Here is a 21,143-nt window from a genome sequence, read left to right as displayed (position 1 = left end):
TCCTTCTCCCAATCAGCAGACTGCTTTGAAATGGACTAGGATAGCTGTTCCTGTCATTCTTTTTAAAAAAATTCATCCAGTTGCCACAAAAGAGACTGGGAGATTTTTACTCCATCCCCAGGCCTTGCTCTTTAAAAAAAAAAAAAACACCTTACATCTATAATTTTTTTAATCTGCACTGTTTTTTTTTTAAATCTCCCCATGGACTTAAAAACAATTCCCTAGTGTGTGACCAGAATTGACACTGCCACTGACAGACTCATGGGTTTAACCACAGTTCTTTCTGCCCTTTTTTTCATACCTCTCTGTGATCTCAAGGTGGTGAAAACTGAGACACAGGTGGGAGTTCCTGGACAGATCCCCTTTTCACAGGAAGAAGAATCAACTAACTGCACAGACACTAGGCTCGTAATACAGGGGAATTAATTAACTAAATTAACAATTGAGTTGAGCCTCAAATACGGTTTGTCTATTTGAGGAAAAACCTAGCAGTCTTTCAGTTATTCAAGTAAGGTATCAACATGGGTTAGATAGCTTGTATGAACAACCACCTCCACAGAGATGCTACATACATACAAAATTTTAATGTTAATGTTAACTTTTAATGACATTTTATTTATCAATTATGTTGTATAGCCCCTCTTTGAGGAAGAAGGATGGTTTAGAAATATGAAATATAAATAAATCCCTGATATAATCATATTATATGAATAGGGCCAATATATATAATTCAAACTGATTACAGTCCATGATTCATTTAGAATATCTGAACAATGTAAAGACAACAATAACAACAAGGGTTAATTTGCAGTAGAAGCAAGGAAATATACAACAGAAAAAAAGAGAGAAGAGGCTTTTCTATGCTATGCTAGCAATCTCTATATAAAGTATCCTTTTTTCACTAAATTTTAGAAATAATTTTTCAACAAGCCAGGTTATCACTGTAAAATTCTAATTCTATACTGCACAATGCTCACTGAGGTGTTCATAATTTAGATGTCATGGTTCCTGAGTAATGGGCCCAATCAGTCCAGCACTCTGGGGCTGTGGTTCTCAAAGATCCATTTTATTGGGTACATCATATCAGCACATGGCTTAATGTCAAGGCTCCGACTACTCCAAGCAAGCTGGCCACTTTGGATTCCTCAAGACATGGCATCTGGTGTGAAGACAATTTTGGTGGCCAGCAATGAAAAAGGACAACAAGAAGATATCAAATATGCCGATATGATGAACCCAATAAAATGGATCTTTGAGAAAAACCACAGCCTCAGAGTTTGATTGATTGGGTCCTTTACTCAGAACCATGACATTAGAGATATGAGCTACAACCTTTGCAGAGCAGGTACATAATCTTACTGGCATTCATTAATGATTACTGTGAGATCCAGAATGAAATGTTTGTCTGACCCAACCCGAAAGTGACTGTTTCATTTTCATTTTCATTTCTCATCTAGTATTCTAAGGACAATTTTTATGTGATTTTCATCCATAACTTTTAGCAATTACCCACTTCTGTTTATAAAGAATTTCTCCCCCTAAAACTAAGGATATACAGTATTAACCGCCTTTGATAAAACAATGACAGATTTGTTCCCAGCAATTTTCAATCAAATGCTATAGTACAGGTTAGTACTGATACTTTTAAGATATTGTATCTTTTTATGCCTTATCTATATTTTTTATTATTGCCCTAATATCATCTACGCAAATTGATGATGCTTCCACTGTTTTTTCAAAATATCCCACAATAGTATTAAAAAAATAAATAAACACTTACAGAGGGGGAAAGTTAATGCCATGCGCTGGCTGGCCCCCACGGATACTGGTGGTCCTCCTTGGCTGTCGCTTCTATCTGGCAATCAATTGACAAGAAATTGAGATTATGAGATATGACAATCACCATCAGAAGACAATCAATCAGCTGACTCCTATAGCTGAGCAAATGACATTTAATGGCAGAGATTTTCCAAATTTAGTTACTATCATGGGATTAGATATCCAAAGCTGTAGCTTTAGTCTATAAAGAACATACAAATAGAACTGCTGTAAATAGACTGTTTTTTATAGATCCTGATACCTAATATTTTCTCACAAGGAACCATATACAATATAATGATATTAGGAAAGAAGGATGTAGAAATAATGTACAAGTCTTATATGTTGAACTGTAGAATAATGCTGCACAGTATTTCAGAAATATGCAGAAGCATAAACACAGCACCTTTATACAACTCTTTAAAGCTGCTGGTCCCACAATCCCACAGAAGACTTAATTGTTTTAAGGAGCTGTAAACAGATGTTACTTTCACACTTTTGTACATGTCAATGTAATTTTTCTATGTTATTCCCAAAGCATTGTAACGTTTTACTGTAGAATCTAATGAAAGAAAGCTAAATACTGTTAAACCACCTCACTGAATGGGCATCACATTCTCATATGTAGGCAGCTTGAGACTATATTTATTTATTTGCTTTATATACTTTCTTTTGTCAGGAGGCCAAAGAAGATTATTTACATCCTCCTCCCATTTTCTTCCACAAGACAGGATGGGTCAGTCCGCAAATGAATAGAATATTTTATTGGCCAAGTGTGATTGGACACACAAGGAATTTGTCTTGGTGCATATGCTCTCAATGTATATAAAAGAAAGATACATGACTGGCTCAAAAAGCATTCAGTTAACTTCCAGGACTGAAGGTGGATCTGAACCTGGGTCTCCATGTCCAAGTCCGATGAGTTAACCCAGTGGTTCTCAACCTGTGGTCCACAGATCCCTTGGGGGGAGGGACTTGTGATGTCAAAACAGGGGGTCCATGACGGCTTGAAGAAATTTTATGATTTAAATCTTGGATTAAGTCTTGGTGGTCTTTGGGCATAAAAGGGGTCCATGGTGAAAAAAACATTGAGAACTACTGTTTTAACCACTCTATCAGCCTGGCTCTATTCCTTTCCAGAGCAACTGCTATTAATCAGCGATTCACCATGTTTCAAGATCAGACAAGTTTACAGTTTTATAAGTAAATTTGAATCCAGTTCATATTTTGTTTCTCAGAAATGTTTAATTACTGAAATATCTATTGCAAAGTGCCTTAGTGAATGTTGCTTGTTCACACACGACTCATGCTTGCAATTTGGTGTAAAACTTGACCTGATGAGAATCCTAGCTTGATCATTGCAAAGAACATTTTGAAAACAGTCTACAAAATCAAATACAACCTTGCGAAATTCTAGCAGATCAGGACAATTAGTCTTTTTTGCCCATTTCCATGCTTTTATCATCCCCTCTCTAATCTTCCTGTCTTTCAGCTTCTGACATGTCATTCAACAGAATTCTCCTGATCAAATTATTACATTTATGTTTTAATTAAAATTTTTACATCCTTCAAGGTTACATTAAATATCTATGTTTTGTATGATTCATACTAGCATTCTTCAATTGCAAAATGGTGCTGTTTCCTTAAACAATATAAGGGAGAAAAGAGAGAATAATTTGGTGTGTGATATACTAGCTATATGACCTTAACTTTAAAAAGGAATGTAAATCTGAATATTTTACTTAAACCCCTTCATCCTATCCTAAATAAATATAAACAAAAAGTTCTGACTAATATACAGCTAATCTCTTTAAAAGTTTATCCAGTGTAGAAACTGGGCCCTGGAAGTAAAATCTTTCATTATTTAACTTGAAAAAATTACATTAATTATCAATAATAATAGTTAGAAATAAATCAGAATGGAACATTTTAAATATTCTCCAGTGCTCAATAATTGTAAAAACAAATCTCAATACATTTGCAGCAATTTTCAAAGTAGATTATTCCAACATTGAACTTCTATAGGACTATTAAATTTGTTTTGTTTAAACATGAATATGAGTGTCATGGTTTTTTAACATTGTTTTAAGAGATTTGGGGGGAGGATTTGACTCTGGGCTGCCATTTTTATGTGAATTTTGTTGTTGTTTTGGCTTGAGAAGAATTTGTTTTCTTAACCCAATTGGTTTCTTTTATTTTGGACTGGGGTTGATTTATCTTTTTGGCGTTTATTACTATAAACCACCTAGAGTCTTAGGAGGTGGGTGGTATATAAATATCCATAATTCATTAATTCATTAATTAACATACAAATAATCTTAGCTGGCCTAATTTACCAGCTTTGCCCTTAGAAACAATGCGTTTGTTGTGAGTGCTATTAGGATACTTAATAGTGCAAATGAATGGTTTATAGTTGTTCAGACTAAACCAAGCAAAACAAATCAAACCTGAAAGAAATATGATTCAGGTGCTCAACAAAGCCTGTCTATACAAGATAGTTTGTTAGGTTTATACAACTGAAAGAAACCAAGGCTATGTTAATGAAGTTATGTTGGTTGTCCTGCTATAGATGGGTCTAGTACAATATAGAAAATATGCAGATGCAGCTGACATGCCAACATTCCACAACGCGCCCATCAATGGCTAATATTCTTGCTGGGTCACAGAATTGCTCTCCATTGCTGTTAAGAGCAACTTAGGAAGCATTTCCAGACACTACACTGTACATGTGCACAGCCTGTTGCATAACAAGCCAAGGTCCCATTTCCTGTTCCCCCAGAACCGTTAAAACCTCACAAACCACTAGAGGAAGAACTGTTTCCTGCAGGTGTCCCAGGAACATGAATCACACCTTGTCAAAATGCTGGGTATGAACCAATTGAACAAGGTCCTTCAAAAAGTAGATACATCTTGCAGTCTTTGTCCATGCATAACTTTCTAACTTGCTGATCTACATCCTGATCAGGAAAGGGTTAAATGAGTATTAATCAGACACTTTCAAGAAGCTTTGAAAACTCATCCAAATATTATAAAAAATGCCTTTAATCATCTAATAGCCCAAACGGGGAAGTGATGGATGGGCTGATCTTTGCCTGAACAGATGAGCCTGGGGATGTGGGCTTACAGGAGATGGGAAAAGAGACGGTGACACTTTTCCTTCCTCCCTCCCTCCCTGCTTGGAGCAGTTAGAAATATGAGGTCACCCAGCAAGAGATGATAACACATTAAGGGCTCTTGAGAGATTGGCCTGTCAGCCTTGTTAGGAAGAGGCAATTGGGGCTGACTGTATAATTAAAGGCTGGAGAAAACCATAACTCACAGCAGTTTAGACAGCAATGAAGGGACTCTATCCGCTACGGTCTTTCTATTTGGAAAAAACACCTCAGTAGAAGTGCGTTTAGTTCAGTGTAGTTTGGGCTTCAATGAGGTGCGCTCAATGAAATGCAAATCTGAAATTTCAATTGAAGTGCTTCTGCATCAAGTTTTGCAAATATGAATTTGTCACACAAAGCTACTATATTACTGTGTGAAGAAAAACAAGCCAAAGTCAGGATTGAGGATTTTTCAAATAGCATCAATTATAATAGGAAAATGTCCTCAGTCTCAAGACTAGAAGTAATCTAAAATCAGATTATTTTGCTATATGCCTAAACCTTGTCCTAACATATGAATCCAACTGATATGTCTGAATTACTTCCAAGGGCAGCTGTTTGATTCAGACCACATAGCCCTGAAAAATATGTTTATAAGCTCTGTCTGCTTAATTCTAAATTAAAAGCATCCTTCAACAGATCAGATCAGTTCTGCTGGCAATCAAATTGTAGAATTCCTGTTCCTCCATCGAGAAAGGTGACACTTTCTCACTGTATAGGCATGCAGTATAGAAGGTAGCAAGTTTGGTATGCTGTTGCTATATTACTATAAATTAATATATGAATAGTTTCTTAATGGAAGGAAAGAAAAGAAGATGACAGCCAGCAGGAAGTGGGATAGACTTGGTTACAGTGGCAATTAATACACCATTAGAAACCTGAAGGATCAAGTTAAGAGACAGATCATCATGGAGAAAGGCAACAATGATGTGACAGAACATAATCGATCAGTTCACTTAAAAGAACACTGAACTTCCTTGGGATATTAAGGATTTATTAAACTAAATCTCCCAATATAATACTCTGAACAGTAAACGGTCTACTTATCTCACTTGGTTCTTACTGATGGCATTCCAATGATGGCAATATTTCATGTAATCTCTGGAGTACAGTTGGAGACAAGATATTAGACACTACTTCATACCCCTCCCAGTATTTTTGCAGCGGAATCTATGTTTCAGTGAATTTGATTCTGCAATTTCCTTTGGCATTGTATTGTTTCATAAACCATGATTATGATGAATCATCAAGTTAGTGTTGACTATTAGTGACCACAGAGATAGACTTGGTGCAGAATGATCTATCCTCAACTCAGTCCTTTGGATGGTTCAACAGTGTACCTATTGCCATTGGCGCTTCTTTTTTCAGCATTCCAAACTTCTCAGGAGAGCTAGGTCTTTGCCTAATGCAGCCAAATATGGTACTTTAAGCCTGATCACTTGTGCTTTAAGCAAGAACTCTGTGTTGGTTTATTTAATGATCAGTTAGTTTGATTTCCAGGCTAACTACAATTTTTTCAGAAGTTGTCTCCAACATTGAAGCTCAAAAGCAGTAATATTCTTGTTTCTTGTTTCTCTAAAGCAAGGGTCTTCAAAATTGGCAAGTTTAAGACTTCAACTCTCAAAATTCCTAAGCTAACATGACTGGAAGAGGAATTCTGGGAGTTGAAGTCCACAAGTCTTAAAGCTGTCAAGTTTGAAGACCTCTGCTCTAAAGTCTATTTTTTCCTTCTATATAGTATCACACCACTGTTTGTATGATTCTGATTTTTGTAGGTAGAGACATCACGGAATCTGAATATTTTTTCCAAGGCATTCATTGATACTTTACAAAAGCATTAGTCTACTAAGTACTTGTTGACAGCTATTTATTGTTGATAGTTGATCCTAAAAGGATCATAAAGGCTATACACAATTTCAATATCTTCATTGCCAATTTTAAGCCTGGTTGCCATACTTGTGGTCATGAGTTTGGTCTTCTTTATATTCAATCCTTTTTTTTCTCCTTAATTTCCATTACTAGAACTTGTAGATCATTTACATTTTCAGCTATCTGAATACAGCTACTAGCATAGTATGGAGTATTTTTTTCACTAAAGGGGATAAGTGGGGAACTCATCAAGCAACACCAAGCAGGCAGAAATAGCCAACACTCCAGAAGATAGGCTTAAGATACAAAAGGATCTTGACAGACTTGAACATTGGGCACTATCTAACAAAATGAAAGCCAATGGTGAAAAAAGTAAGGTTCTACATTTAGGCAAGAAAAACAAAATGCACAGTATAGCATAAGTGGTATCTGGCTCAATAATAATAACTGTGACAGGGATCTGTCAATCACTTAAATAGGAGCCAGCAGTGTGCTGCAGCTGCCAAAAATCCAACACAGTTCTAGGCTGCAATAACAGAAGGATAGAATCAAGATCACATGAAGTGTTAATACCACTTTATAATACCTTGGTAAGACCACACGTGAACTACTGCATCCAGTTTTGGTCATCACAATGTAAAAAAGATGTTGAGACTCTAGAAAGAGTGCAGAGAAGAGTAACAAAGATGATTAGGGGACTTATAAAACATATAAAAAACGGTTGCTGGAATTGGATATGTCTAATGTAATGAAAATAAGGACTAGGGGGTGACATGATAGCAGTATTCCAATATCTCAGGGGTTGCCACAAAGAAGAGGGAGTCAAGTTATTTTCCAAAGCACCTGAGGGCAGGACAAGAACCAATGGATGGAAACTAATCAAGGGGGGATGCAACTTAGAACTAAGGAGAAATGTCCTGACAGCTAGAACGATTAATCAGTGGAACAACTTGCCTCCAGAAGCTGTGAATGCTCCAACATTGGAAGTTTTAAAGAAGAGATTGGACCACCATTTGAAATGGTATAGGGTTTCCCGACTGAGCAGCGGGTTAGGCTAGAAGACCTCCAAGGTGCCTTCTAACGCTGTTATTCTATTCTAATTTAAACCATGCCTACATGCATTCAATCTAGCTTTCCTTGATATGTATTAAATATATAAACTGAATAAATAACTGGAGAATATGCAAGTTGTGTGGCTCCTCACCTACCCAAAACCAGTCTGTTTCATCACATTCTATTTGGACTATGGCTTCCTGACCTTTGTATAGATTTTGTAGGAGGACAGTAAGATATTCCAAGATTTTAATTTTTCTAAGGACAGCTTGACACAGTTGACATTAACTGAAGGCCTTTCTATAATCAATGAAACACATATTGATTTCTCTTTGGCAATTCTTCAATTTTCTCAATTATCTAGTATGCATCAGCAATAAAAAATGTTATATTAAAATTGCTAGTATGCTCAAAAACTGTTTTTTGCAGGCATATTCTATTTCTATACTTTGCCTTGTTCACTGAACAGCTGTATCTGGTCTTTACAGAATTAACTTGTTTTCAGCTACTTACTTCCTCTTATGCAGCCACTGCACCTGCCATCATATCAATGATGAAATCTCCTAAAAATGAGAAATTACCCCCTAATTTCTTTCTTAAATCCTTTATGTTGCATGGGTATAGTAATCTCTATTCCGCTTTTCATAACTTTAGGATGGATCAATAGCTTCACTGAAAAGACAATGACCTTGAGGATTATTTGGCTGGGGCAGTTATGAATTCTTGGGGAGAAAATGACCTTTATCAAATGTCACATGTCATTGGATTTTATATCAAACATGGGTCGCATGCTCTGATTATGCAAATCTCTCTGCCAATATATACGTATATGTATACATGGCTTGAAAAGGTGAATGTGGGCATCACTGTGATTATGAGGGATGAATATCAGATGACCTTCCAGGACAGGCCGGTACTGTCCTGCTAAAATTAATTGATATAACAGATTGGAAAGCATATTTCTTTTAAAGTTTCCTTTTGCAATGGTTGCAAGTGATCCACAGAATCAGAAATTAAGAATTCAAAAATGCTGTGTCATGAAGACTATGATTCAAAGTATAATACTTACAAACCAAGAATGCTACTTGAGCTACAGGTAACTATTTGAAAAAACATTAGTAATTATTTAGCGTATTAGTTCTAGATAATCGCAGGAAAATAATGATCTTTAAGATCATTAAAGATCATCCTTATAAAATGTAACCAGATGATGTATACAGAGTTATCTCTTTGTCTTCTTCAAAGCTTCTGTGCATGAATGTGAATGTTGGATTAAGTACTTGCTTAGAAAGGAAAGATTTGGAACCATATGCAAACAACATACAAGTGTGATGTGCAAACTATTAATTCCTGAACATTCAAATTTTCCCTTCAATTGGATATTATCTAAAGGACATGAAAAGAAACTATAATCTAGAGATGACATAGATTCATGGCAAATCATCATTTCAAAAAATATTGTAAAGGAGAAGAACAAAAATACATTAAATTTATATTTGATCTCCGCAATGTGAGGAACAATTGTTTGGGGTTACAATACAAATGTTGAGTTACAATCAAGAGAACAAGTGAAGGGACAAGCTTTGTTTGTTTATCCAGTTTCCTCTCCTTGCAAGAATGCCTTGACACGGTGTCCTGTAGTGCTGAGTCTGCAGCCCCAACTAGCTAAATTTATCCCAGTTGCAGTTGTGTTTACAAAGCCGTTCCTGTTTATACTCTTGTTCCATCCTGATCAAATTTCAGCCAATGACATTTTACAAACTAAGCGCTTTATTCAGTTGCTTGGTCTTTCTTGCTTCTGAGTGGCAAAAACAAAAGTAGTTACATGCAAACTTGATTGCTGCTCTATGTCCAAGGTCCCTTCCAACTCTGTTGTTCAGCATTCTGTAAGTGCTCATCTAGAGGAATGGAAGAAGCGGAACGGTATTCTCTTGTCTGTTTATATATTTTTGTAAGAATTCTACACCTACCACTTCTGCTGATGGACTAGGAATCGCCTGTGATCACCACTTAACTGCTCATCTTCTTGGTTAAGCTAATTAATTGCTAATGTCCATTTCAACACATTTAAATTCCAAATTCACTATGTCATTACTTATTCCTGGACAAAAATACATATTGACAAAAATTTTAAATGTGACATTTTAAAAAGTCTTACTTTGTCTCAAAAAGCTGCATGAATCGATAATGGGAAGCTGGTTAGACAAACTACTGTAGAGTGGTTGAAACAGAGAAGGCAATGCTAATGAGCATAACCTTTGTTTGGGAAGAATAGGAGACCAGTTTTTAGACCGAAACAAAGAAGGTTAAATAATTCCATGCAACTCCAACAAAATTCTTCTTAGTTTGGATTACTTTCAGGCAGAATAAAAGAAAGAAAAAAATCCTGAAGAAAAATCATTTGAATTGCTACTAGATAGAGTAATAAAGATGGTATCTTGTGTTTGGAGTGGCAATTGCAAAGCCTGTTTTCCAGACATTATTCAATTTCATAAACCCTTACTAGCCTGGACAATTATGAATGATAGTGGAGATGGATTTCAAAAGTTTCTGCAGAGTCAACATGTGTGCATCCTTGCCTACAGAAGTAAATGATGCCCAACCTGAATCTGAGCTCACCTGGTAGTTCTAGATATTTATATTATCTTCAATATGCCATCTATTTTTATAGCTTCAGTTTTAGGCAGGGTAGGATTCAACCAGTGTTACTACTGGCTCAGTGATTACATTTTGCATGTGCATGCATGCTTTGCCCGCACCAGATGCGTGCTGCGTGTGTGTGTAGTACACCTAAAGCTGTGCTGCCCGGGCAGCTGATAAGCGCTGTGCGCAGGTGCGCAGCTTTTGAAAAAGCGCTTTTTTACTGCTTTTTCAACCTCAGCTGTTCCGTGCAAAGCAGCTGAAGTTGAAAAAGCAGGAAATAAAAGTCAGGTAACAGCCCGGGCGGGCGGGTGGTCCAAACAGCAGCAGACGCAGAACCAGTTCTGTGTCTGCTGCTCTTCAGAGCTATAGAGCTGGCTCTAGAGAACCAGTAACATCCCACCCCTGATGTTAGGTACAAATAGCTCGGTGTTCCGTTTCTTTCTGTAATCACTACTGCAGATCAAGAGCTTCATATGTATTAAACTTAGATGATAAATTCATTTGAACCCAGACTAAAGCAGTACATGAACTAACTATATAAAGTATCAAGAGAAACATAAAGCATATGTGCATCTGATTCATGCAAGCAACTTCTCATCTCCAGAAGAGAATTCTTTAGTCAGGAAGTCATGGCCTTGATTACTTTGTCTTCCCCATTTAAGTACATCCCTAACTGCTCCTTGGATGGCTCAATTAGCAAAGTGAATATATTATATAAAGTCTAAAAGATTAAACTATCATAGGCAGCCCATAATTTCATGAAGAAGTCAGGGGAGCATATCCCTCTTATTAACTCTATAACAAATGCGATGAAAATGTTCAAATAGAATGTTAATGCAATGTTACGTGTAATTTTCCCAGGCGATCTCCTGCTGAAATATTTCTTTATTAATAGTAATTGAGGGTATAAATTATGAATGAGGCAACTTTCTCCTTTCACCAAGAAAGACGTCCTAATAGCAATAATTCTTTCTAATCATTTTTGGATAGTGAGGAGAGATGGAGCAAGAGATTCTTTTTTAAAAATAAAAAAGCTGATCAAGAGAACACAAAATGAAGAAAAAGAATACATATCTGTAACAATATTATTGAAGGAATAATCTATATACACATTGAGTGTTGTATATATAAGATAAGTATACTGTAAATTTGGGGGTTAGTTTGTTCAAGGAGACCCAGAATGAACAATTAAATGCATTTTGAAACTTGATGGCCAAATTTTGTATTTAACTGCATGCAGCATCAAAGCCTCTTTATAAAAGCCTCTCCAAGCACCAAGTTCAGCAGCAAACCTAGAACAGATTTAATTATTTTAATTTCTTTAAAATATACAAATACATCTGAGAATAACTATTATCACTTCCTGGAAACAAGAACCACAAAAAAGTTAATATTTTAAAAAACATAATTCTCAAAAAGGTTGCTTGCTTCTTCCTATGTAAAGAAAAGCAATGCATTATCAATACTTAGAATCTTGTAGCCAAGGAAAGCTGTTTTATTTTCTTAGCCAATATTCCCGACTACAACCCCTCTTGCCAGTCAACACAATTTCAACCCAAGCCCTAAGAAGGCTTTTCCAAAGTTACCCTTTATTTCTTCGTTTCTTCTTTCAATCTCAAACCTCAAACACCTGCATCTACTTGTTGCTTCAGATTATTAGATTACAGCTTGCAATAGTCTAATCATCCATTGATCTGGCACAAATGTTCAAAACAGTTCCACTGCAAATAAGAAAGATCTAAGTCCCTCCATAACAGCTGCTGTAATTAGCAGAAACAGAACAGAAAGTGATTTTTATTGACTAGATGTGCATCTAGGAGAAACTTTCCGTCAGTGAGAACAATCAACCAATGGAACAGCTTCCCCTTGGAAGTTGTGGAAGGGCCATCACTTGAGACCTTCAAGAAGAGATTGGACTGCCATTTGTCAGAAATGGTATATAGGGTCTCCCTTTTGGGCAGGGGGTTGGACTAGATGACCTATAAGGTCCCTTCCAACTCCGATTATCTGTTATCTAATCTGTGCTTTAACTTCATCTCGGAACATAGTTTATCTGTATTTTAAAAAATATATATTTGAGATTTATAGAATATGCAGTTGAACTCGATTTAGTAGACAAGCAAACAGTAGTTTTGTTTTGCAAAGGAATTATTAGATTCTTCTTTTTTGAAACTGAAGTTTCAAAGTTCCCATCTATCAGTCCTTGTTCAATTTATTTCACTCATGGAATGCATTTGTGGCCAATATTTCTTTCCCCGCAATCAAGATGTCACTTACCATTTTTCATGAACAACTTAGGACCCAACAGCATGTTATGTAAAATAGGTAGTTTGCCTTTATGTTCTTTTTTCCCTTTATAAAAATCTTTTAAGGTGATCAATATAGGTAGCATGGCCTAGGAAGAATGAATGCAACTTTTGTTGTTTTCACTGGACTCATTGCACCAAAGAAACAGATACACTTTCTTTCTAGTATCCATTTTCTTAATCTTTTTGCTGTTTTCCTTTTTTCTTTCCCACTTCTTCCCTATCTCTAAAATTGCTGGAGAAGGGAAGATCAGTCATGTCTTAAGACTAAACTGATTATTTGCTAAATGTGTTTAAAACTCATCCAAGAGCTTCACATGGTAAGTTATCCATCCCAGCATAGTATAGATCTGAAAGACATGCATATGCTTGTCATGCACAGCTTACACACAGTTTTTATATAATACATGTATGATAATATGTTAAATCCATCAATTGGTCAAGTGGTTCTTCAATTAGATGGTGCATTCTACTATATTTAAAATTCCCATGCATTATTCTGTACCTGGAAATTATAATGAGTAAATTGCTACTTGTAACTCCTTCACTGTATTGCAGGGCTGTCAAACTCATGTCATCACGGTACTGTCATGTATCAGGACTCTCCTTCCCTAAACCAGGCATGGGCGTGGCCAGCGTATGACGCAACCAGCCTGCAGGCCGGGAGTTTGATAGCCCTGCTGTATTGCCTTACAAATCAAATGGCAAGTTAATTCTTCATGATATAACTTTTTAAAAAGAGTTCTGGGTAAGCTTAGGTTGAAATACTGAATAAAATATATAAAAATATTTGAAAATGGGATAAAAACAGGTATGGGTTTCCTTTTCACTTTTGATGGAGAAGTATTAAACTTTTGCCCAATTGGTAAGCAATGAAAACACCTATGGAGAACTTCCACAGGTTTACTGTTCATCTACTTGTTGTATTCCTCTCTATTAAATCAAACCTGAAATCAACAGATTCACTTTAGCTCTTTGCTTGAAGCCTGAAATCAACATGGACGTACTAATACAACTAACAGCCATGTTACTCAGATTTTTATCCTGTGCTGGGTTTAAATCAGAGTGGTTTAGATTTTCTTTCCTGATAATCAGGATGAAAGATTTATACTTAAGCCAAATCATCACCTTGGAAAACAAGGATTTCCTAATTAATTAGAGAAACAGAAAGTGGAGGCCTAATGAATTTTGGGGAAAAGGAAAGAGTTGTCTTCTTCTTGAAATAGGAAATGGGACGTGTCTTTGCTCTTACAACCTACTAGATTCAAATGAAGTCTACTAGATTGGAGAAGGGAGTTGGATTGAAGTGAGGGGAACACCTGCGTCCTTCCTCCTATTCACCTGATTGAATTTGCAGTCCACTGCTCATTCCTTTTGCAGCTGCAAGGCATGAATGCCCAGCTGCCAACCCCACACTTTTCCTTTCAAAAGAGGGGCTAATTCAATTATCTCCGTGGCATTAGGCTCTATGAAGGATAGCTCACCAGCATAGGCTATGTGCCTGACATAATATTAAAGGCCCGACTACCTTGCTCAGGGCAGATTGAATTCTATTCATTGCTTTAATGCTGGGCTCCCCACAAGATTCTGTACCTTAACTCTATTACCCCTGCTTGGAACTGTCTGACCCATTGTTACCACTCCCTCTGATAATTCACCTCTCTGGAAACTTTGCCTTCTTGACCTCCTCATGGAGCAGCAAAATGAGGCTGAATCATATGTTCTATCTATGGCACAAACAGAACCATACCTCCCTATGTCTACTTTCTTGATAGCTACCCCACATCTCATACAAGGTCCACTGTAAATGATGGGTTTTCTTCTTTTTCCCAAGGGCTCTGAGGAATAAACTTCTGCCTAGAATGGAACATGCTAATATACAGCCATATTAAAATGAAAAGAGGGAGAGCAGAGAAGAAAAATGGGGTGCAATGAGTTTTATGTCAAAGCAAAAGGAAATACAAATCTAGCAGGGCTGTCCTCAGAGCATTTTTCCTGCTATTCATCAATAATTATTGCTCTTAATATTTTTAACCGATAGGGTTCCAATACAACATGACCTTTAAATTCCTATCAACTTTAGCTGAAGAATAAAACTGAAGCTAACATCAAGTTTCAGCTTTTCTCAGAGATATATCTGTGCTATTTTATGAGCTGTCCTAGGTCCTGCAGATTTGCTGATGAAATAAACTGTTCTAACCTGCGAGCTGTTTAATGAAGTTTTACTGAATATATTGTAAGTGTTCACAAATATATTAAACTACACTAAGCTCCTGTGCGGCTTACAGCTATGCATGAAACTCAAGTTATCCCATGTAATGGTCACTTTGTTCCCTCCGATTTCCTAGATGGCTTCTATTTCATACATCTAGCAATCTGCCTGATAAAGACCAAGAAGTGTCAGCTACTGCACATACAGCTTATCTCCCTGACAAGAAATGGGTTTCTTGGCACACAATCCCACTAACCATAAGTAAAACAAGATCAAGAACAATATGGATCAATTTCAAAAAAGAAAAACAAAATGATTCCCAACACTGAAATAAGCTCCATGGACTTTCTCAGTGGTGCTTATCAAGTAACCTATAGAAAGACCCTTGAATACTCCAATATTACATTCTTTTTCACTGGAATTATTGCTCATATTTAAAAATTATGGATGTACATAAAATGTTTGTTCTGCTCTCAGGTTATATTCCAGTTCCTGTAACCATGGATTGTCATTTTTCTTGACAAGTGCCATTTCTCTCCCAAGTGCCATTTATTTCTAGTTCAACTGTAGTGTAAGAGGAAGTCAGTTTTCATCTGGAGAATCCTGAGTTTTGTGGCACTTGGAAGCAAGCCTCATTAGAGGATTCTTACCATACTCCTCCTCCTCCTTTTTCCTGAACTTCAGTTGCCCAATTGTTCCTCAACCTGTAAGAGGATGGTGGCTTGATACCTCTGCATTTTCTCCTTAGTATCCCTAGCAATAAAGCAAACTGAGATTGACAAGAATGCTAGATTCTCTGTTGTAAGATATACCCAATGTGCAAAGCACCAGGCTACTTGGGTTTTATGTATCCTCCCCGGTCCCCCCTGCTGCCCGAAGTTCTTTTAAAGATTTCTGGAGCCAGGGTAATAGCACCTTAAGGTAGCATAGTGATTTTTGCTCTGTATTCTCAATGCTGTAAATTCGGCAGAAGAAAAGATGATTGTGGATTATTTTCAAGCCGTTTTTAATGAACTGGAGAGTTGAAATGGTGATAGTGTGGAAATGCTCTGAATAATTAAACATTGTTAACATGAAGAAGAACCACAAGGCATATTGAATACTAGGTAGGTGGCAGTTATGTCTCTTCACAGCCCATCCACTCTTCAATCAATAGAAACAAAGGCTGAATGAGAAGTAGCTAAAGTAACAGGAAATAAAGCCTTGCACAGTGGAGAACAGAAAGTGACTAGAAGTTAACACAGAAGGAAATTGCACTAATAAGTGTAGGGGTGTAAGATTCTTCGGCACATGAACCTCCTTCTTTGCTTTTCACTGTAACATAGCATGCAGAACACATGTGTCAAACTTGCCACATCATGTTGCCATCACATGGCGTATCGCAATGTTTTTCCCTTCACAGAACTGGAGTGGGTGTGGTTTGCACGTGACGCATCCAGCCTGCGGGCCGCCAGTTTGACATCCCTGATGTAGAAGGTTTACCATATGTTGCTTCTATACTTTGGAACTTCTAGCAAAGAGGAATTTGAAGGTATATCTCCCCGTCCATAAATGATCCCATAAAAATAATAGAAAGGACACTGATACAGATCCTGGTTAAAATTTTATTACTAATCAGCAGCTACATTTAACTGGAGTAGAGAAGGAAAAAGATAAGAAGCAAACTGGGAATTAACAATGAGAAGAATGAAAATAGGGAATTATTGTATCCTGAGAACACAAACAATACCTGTATCTTTTTCTGAAGGAATCAGAAATCACATGTTTATGAGAACCATTTGAATCAGGTCAATCTTAAGGATACTAGCCTTTCAGTTATCACTATCAATTACTTTCAAAATTAATTATTACATCTAATCACTTTGAAAATCTAGAACTCTAAAATCACAATTTTTCCATAAGGCTACAAGCTCCACCCCAAATTCTTCCTTCTCTCTCTCCCCCCCACCCCCCCAAAGATATGGGTACTAATCTTCCTATTCATCCATCTTAAAAGCACTATGCCTGCACATGCACGTCTCTAAAAATCTTTCTAGCTTGTCATATATCTGTCTAATTAATATTATTCCTAGACCAGCACAGTCTTTTCCCCTTAATAAGCAAAGTGCTGACTTTATTACAGGTTTCTTCCTCACTTATTACTTTAAATCATATTCAGAAAATAGCTTACAGAGACAAATGCTATCTCCCAGCCCAAATGCCATTCCAGTCAGCACCTTCATCCAAAACTTATCTAGGCTCACTGAATTTGAAGGATATAAAAGGGTGGGGGATAACAGGATGCATTCCAAGAGTTCCCAGCTGTCAGGGAGTTCTCAACTGAACAGAAAGGTCAATAGGTTACTGATGTGTTGTCTGGTCCAAGCAAAACAAGATGTTAAATGTACACTAATTAGATGGGATTCAATATGGCTGCCTCAGCAAAACTGGTTTAGGTCCCAAGATGTGGAGGATATTTGTAGCAGATGTACCCAGGAATAATATTATTGCATTATGAGATATGGAACATGAATCATTAATCTGACATGTTTAACTTATACCTCACTTTTCAATAATGCCCATAAATACAGACCTTGGTAAACATGGGAATAAAGTTATATAACCCATGTGACCCCCTACTAAACCATGTCCATGTCTCCATAGGCACTTGGTATCATTAATAAGTGTTTTGATATTATGGCCTACTTATAAAGCAGCATGACAAATGGTGTAAGCAATCAATCCTCATACTGCCAGAAATTAATACTTTCTTTAGTTGGAATGAGGTATCTTAAGGGCAATGCCATTCTAACCACGATGCTACCCTTTCACAAGGGTTTCCAATTTTTATTTTACTTTTATTTATTTATTAAATTTATTTGCCACCCATCTCACAATTCTTATTAATTTTGTTTAGATTTTAAAAATATTTAATTATTTAGTTGCTGTATTTGCTATTCATATTTTGTCCTAGCACACCCAAGCCATATACTTAATTTTTAGTCCAAAACAATAGTTAACTGAGTAAACCATGGGTACATTAAATATAGCAGGGATCTTCAAACTTGACAGCTTTAAGATTTGTGGACTTCAACTCCCAGAATTCCTCCACCAGTCATTTTAGCTCAGGAATTCTGAAAGTTGAAGTCCACAAGCCTTAAAACTTGCCAAGTTTGAAGACCCTTGAATTATAGAATCTGAAAAGGGGCAAAATATATCACTTGTTATTTTCAGTTACCAGCACATCTTTGGGGCCCCCATATGTCAGGAATACTATTCAATAAAGAGCAAAAGTCACCTGCCAAAAATTAAGGTAGTGAAGGGAACCTACTACTTGATAAGAACAGAGACGCCACACTACACACTCAAAAGAAAGACAAGTAATACTGTGGTGAAAGTTCAGATAGAAAGCAGCTGGGTTCAATAACCATTTGGTTACAATGTGATGGCTAATATCATTACTTATGGCTTAATACTGTATAAACTTGAGTACTTGGACTTAATTTAGTAACAACAAGAGGCTGGAAAGATAATCCAGGATGGATTTGAGGAAAAATTGTTTAATAACAGAAAGAAATAACTGTGTGGAGAAAAAGACTGGTGAATTCAAAAGAGTAGGGTTGCTTGGGAGACCAAACATGATGCCTATCATATATTCTAATGTTTGAGTAAGCTGCTTTTCTTTCAAAAATTGCCTTTATACTTTTCTGCAAAACAGCTGTTTTATGACTAGGTATTGCTATCACACAATCACTGCATGAATGCAGAACGCTCCACTTGACTTGAAGTCTTGTTGTGATGAGCTGCCTATGGCATATTCTCAAAATTCCAAATGAGTTTTGAACCTTTCATCTAGACCCAATTTTTGTATAACAAAGTATAGTTCACAGAACGCATAATTAGAAATGATTAAGGTCATAACATCTACCTTTAAATCTTGTACTTAGATTTCTTCAGTAAGTAGCATGCCCCGGTCCTGAATGACTTAAGGTTCCTAGTCTGGGTGTTAAGGTGAAAGGGTTATATATGTTGGGCTTGGATCCTTTGGTTGTAATGCAATTTCTCAGCTCTCACATCTATATTTATTCAGTTTTGTAACACCACTCCACACCACCACCATCACACTTGGGCAGCAGCTATTGATCAGTCTAATGGAAGAGATCCAATTGCACACACTCTGGCGTGCCTCCGCATAGCCTCTCCCACTCCAAGCCAGCCAATCAATGCTGTGATGCTTCCGAAAATTTGAGATAATCCAATTTGAAGATGTGCTCTAGCTTAATAAAATCTGTACTTTCCCCTTCCTCTTTAAAGCATATGCTTGGATCTTTCCAAGTCATCTGTAAATCCTATCAGTGCTACTAGTGCACTCTCTCAGAAACATGAACCAAACAGGCCCAAGAGAAAAGCGCCTAGATGTAATGAGTGCAGTGGACATGACTCTTGGTGAATGGAAAGCTATTCAGCTCCCCGTCATATATCCAAATGTTTACTCTGGCTAAAATTCCACATCCAGATGGGTAAAATGAAACCTCAACAGAGAATTTCAGTGTATCAATTACAAACATCTCTCAATATTTTTAACAATTCCTTTAGTAACGTGTTGTATGCCCGGCCCAGGCCATTTTTGTTAGGATTTATTGATATTTGATTTTTGTTAATTTAAAGCCATTTATCTTTTGGGGCCATTATCAGATATGACAGCAGAAAACTCTGAAGCTGTGTAACATAGGAGAAAAAGCAGAACTTGTGGCTTCCTTTATATTGGTTGTAAATGCAGCATAGCATAACCTATGCTATCCAAACCTCTGTATAAATTCCCACAGTAATTTCTATATGATTGTTTAATAAGGTGGGGCAATATTACTCTTGCAAAGGGGAAGCTGAGGCTAAGAAATAACTTCCCTCTGAACCTCATAAACTAATGACAGAGTACCAGGGATTTGTTGGCACACACCTTATACTTAAGCACGACATTACAGTCAGTATTGCATGTTAATTTTAACTGGGGAGGAAAGTTGCCATCACATTGTAACTACGTAATGAAAAATATATTTCTTCAAGGTAGTTATTGAAAGATTTCCTTTTCACTTACTTCAGACTAATTGTTAATCATCTAAATACTCTGCCTTCCCTTTCAAATATTAAGAAGAATGAAACATTCCTAATAAATATAAATGTGCAAGCCATTTCTGAGCAAGGTGACTGTTAAATGAGTCCCACCTGACTTTATGACCTATTTCAGGATAGTTAAGTGAATAACTGCAGTTTTTAAGTGAATCATGCAGTCATTAAGCAAATCTGACTTTCCCCCATTGACTTTGCTTGTTGGAAGGTGGGCTGAAAGGTCACAGATGGAGTATCCTGTGACCCTGTGACTCTGCCACTGTCGTAAATACATACTGGTGGCCAAATGCCTGAAATTTCTCAAATGACCATGAGGAGACTGTGATGGTCATAAGTCTAAGGACTGTTTGTTAGTCACTTTTTTTCTGTACCATTGTAACATCAAATGGTCACTAAACAAATGATTGTAAATTGAGGACTACCTTTAATATTCAGAAGTGATTTGCAACAGCTACAATGGATGTAGAATAAGAACATGAGTCAGAACAGCGAATTTTATGCAGGCATTGTTTTGTGCCAACTGCGGATGGATGGAAAGTACTACCTACTAATAAAAAAAGTATAATTTACCCAACACTCTAATCCAGCCGCCTGTTCCAATTGTAATGGTGCAGAATACTCAGTCCAGATAGTTCCTATATACCAGTGATGGAGAACCTTTTCAGCACCAAGTGCCCAAACCAGAACACATGTGCATGTGTGGAAGCCGGAAGCACACATGTTTGTTTTTTGGCCATTTTCAGGCTGTTCTTTGGGCTGTTTTGGGGCCATTTTCAAACCCTTTTTGGGCCATTTTCAGGGCAGTTTGGGCTGTTTGGGGGCCATTTTAAAGGCCTTTTACGGGTTGCTTTTTGGCCCAGAAAATGGCCTGAAAAACAGCTTGAAAAAGGCCCAAAAATGGCCTGAAAAAGGCCCCCAAATGGCTTGTTTTTTGGGCTGTTTTCTGGCACTCCGGCACCTGCAAAGACCAGCTGGCTGCCATGC

General features: G+C 37.0%; 1 protein-coding gene across 3 annotated transcripts in view; it reads right to left on the bottom strand.

Moving 5' to 3' along the window:
• RNF220 (ring finger protein 220) overlaps positions 1 to 21,143 on the bottom strand; it is a 293,502-nt gene that overhangs the window by 183,349 nt on the left and 89,010 nt on the right. For all 3 annotated transcript variants that reach the window (XM_026707184.2, XM_087929798.1, XM_087929799.1), the window contains exon 2: positions 1,781 to 1,855. In XM_026707184.2, the coding sequence (XP_026562969.1) occupies positions 1,781 to 1,855 (75 nt within the window). The remainder of the gene's footprint in view (positions 1 to 1,780; positions 1,856 to 21,143) is intronic.

This window comes from Pseudonaja textilis, chromosome 3 (genome assembly GCF_049901715.1).
Source record: "Pseudonaja textilis isolate UNSWEBS1 chromosome 3, rPseTex1.2, whole genome shotgun sequence".
NCBI classification, from domain to species: Eukaryota; Metazoa; Chordata; class Lepidosauria; order Squamata; family Elapidae; genus Pseudonaja; species Pseudonaja textilis.
The sequence above is the reverse complement of the archived record's forward strand: the minus strand, read 5'-3'. Positions and strand labels throughout refer to the sequence as shown.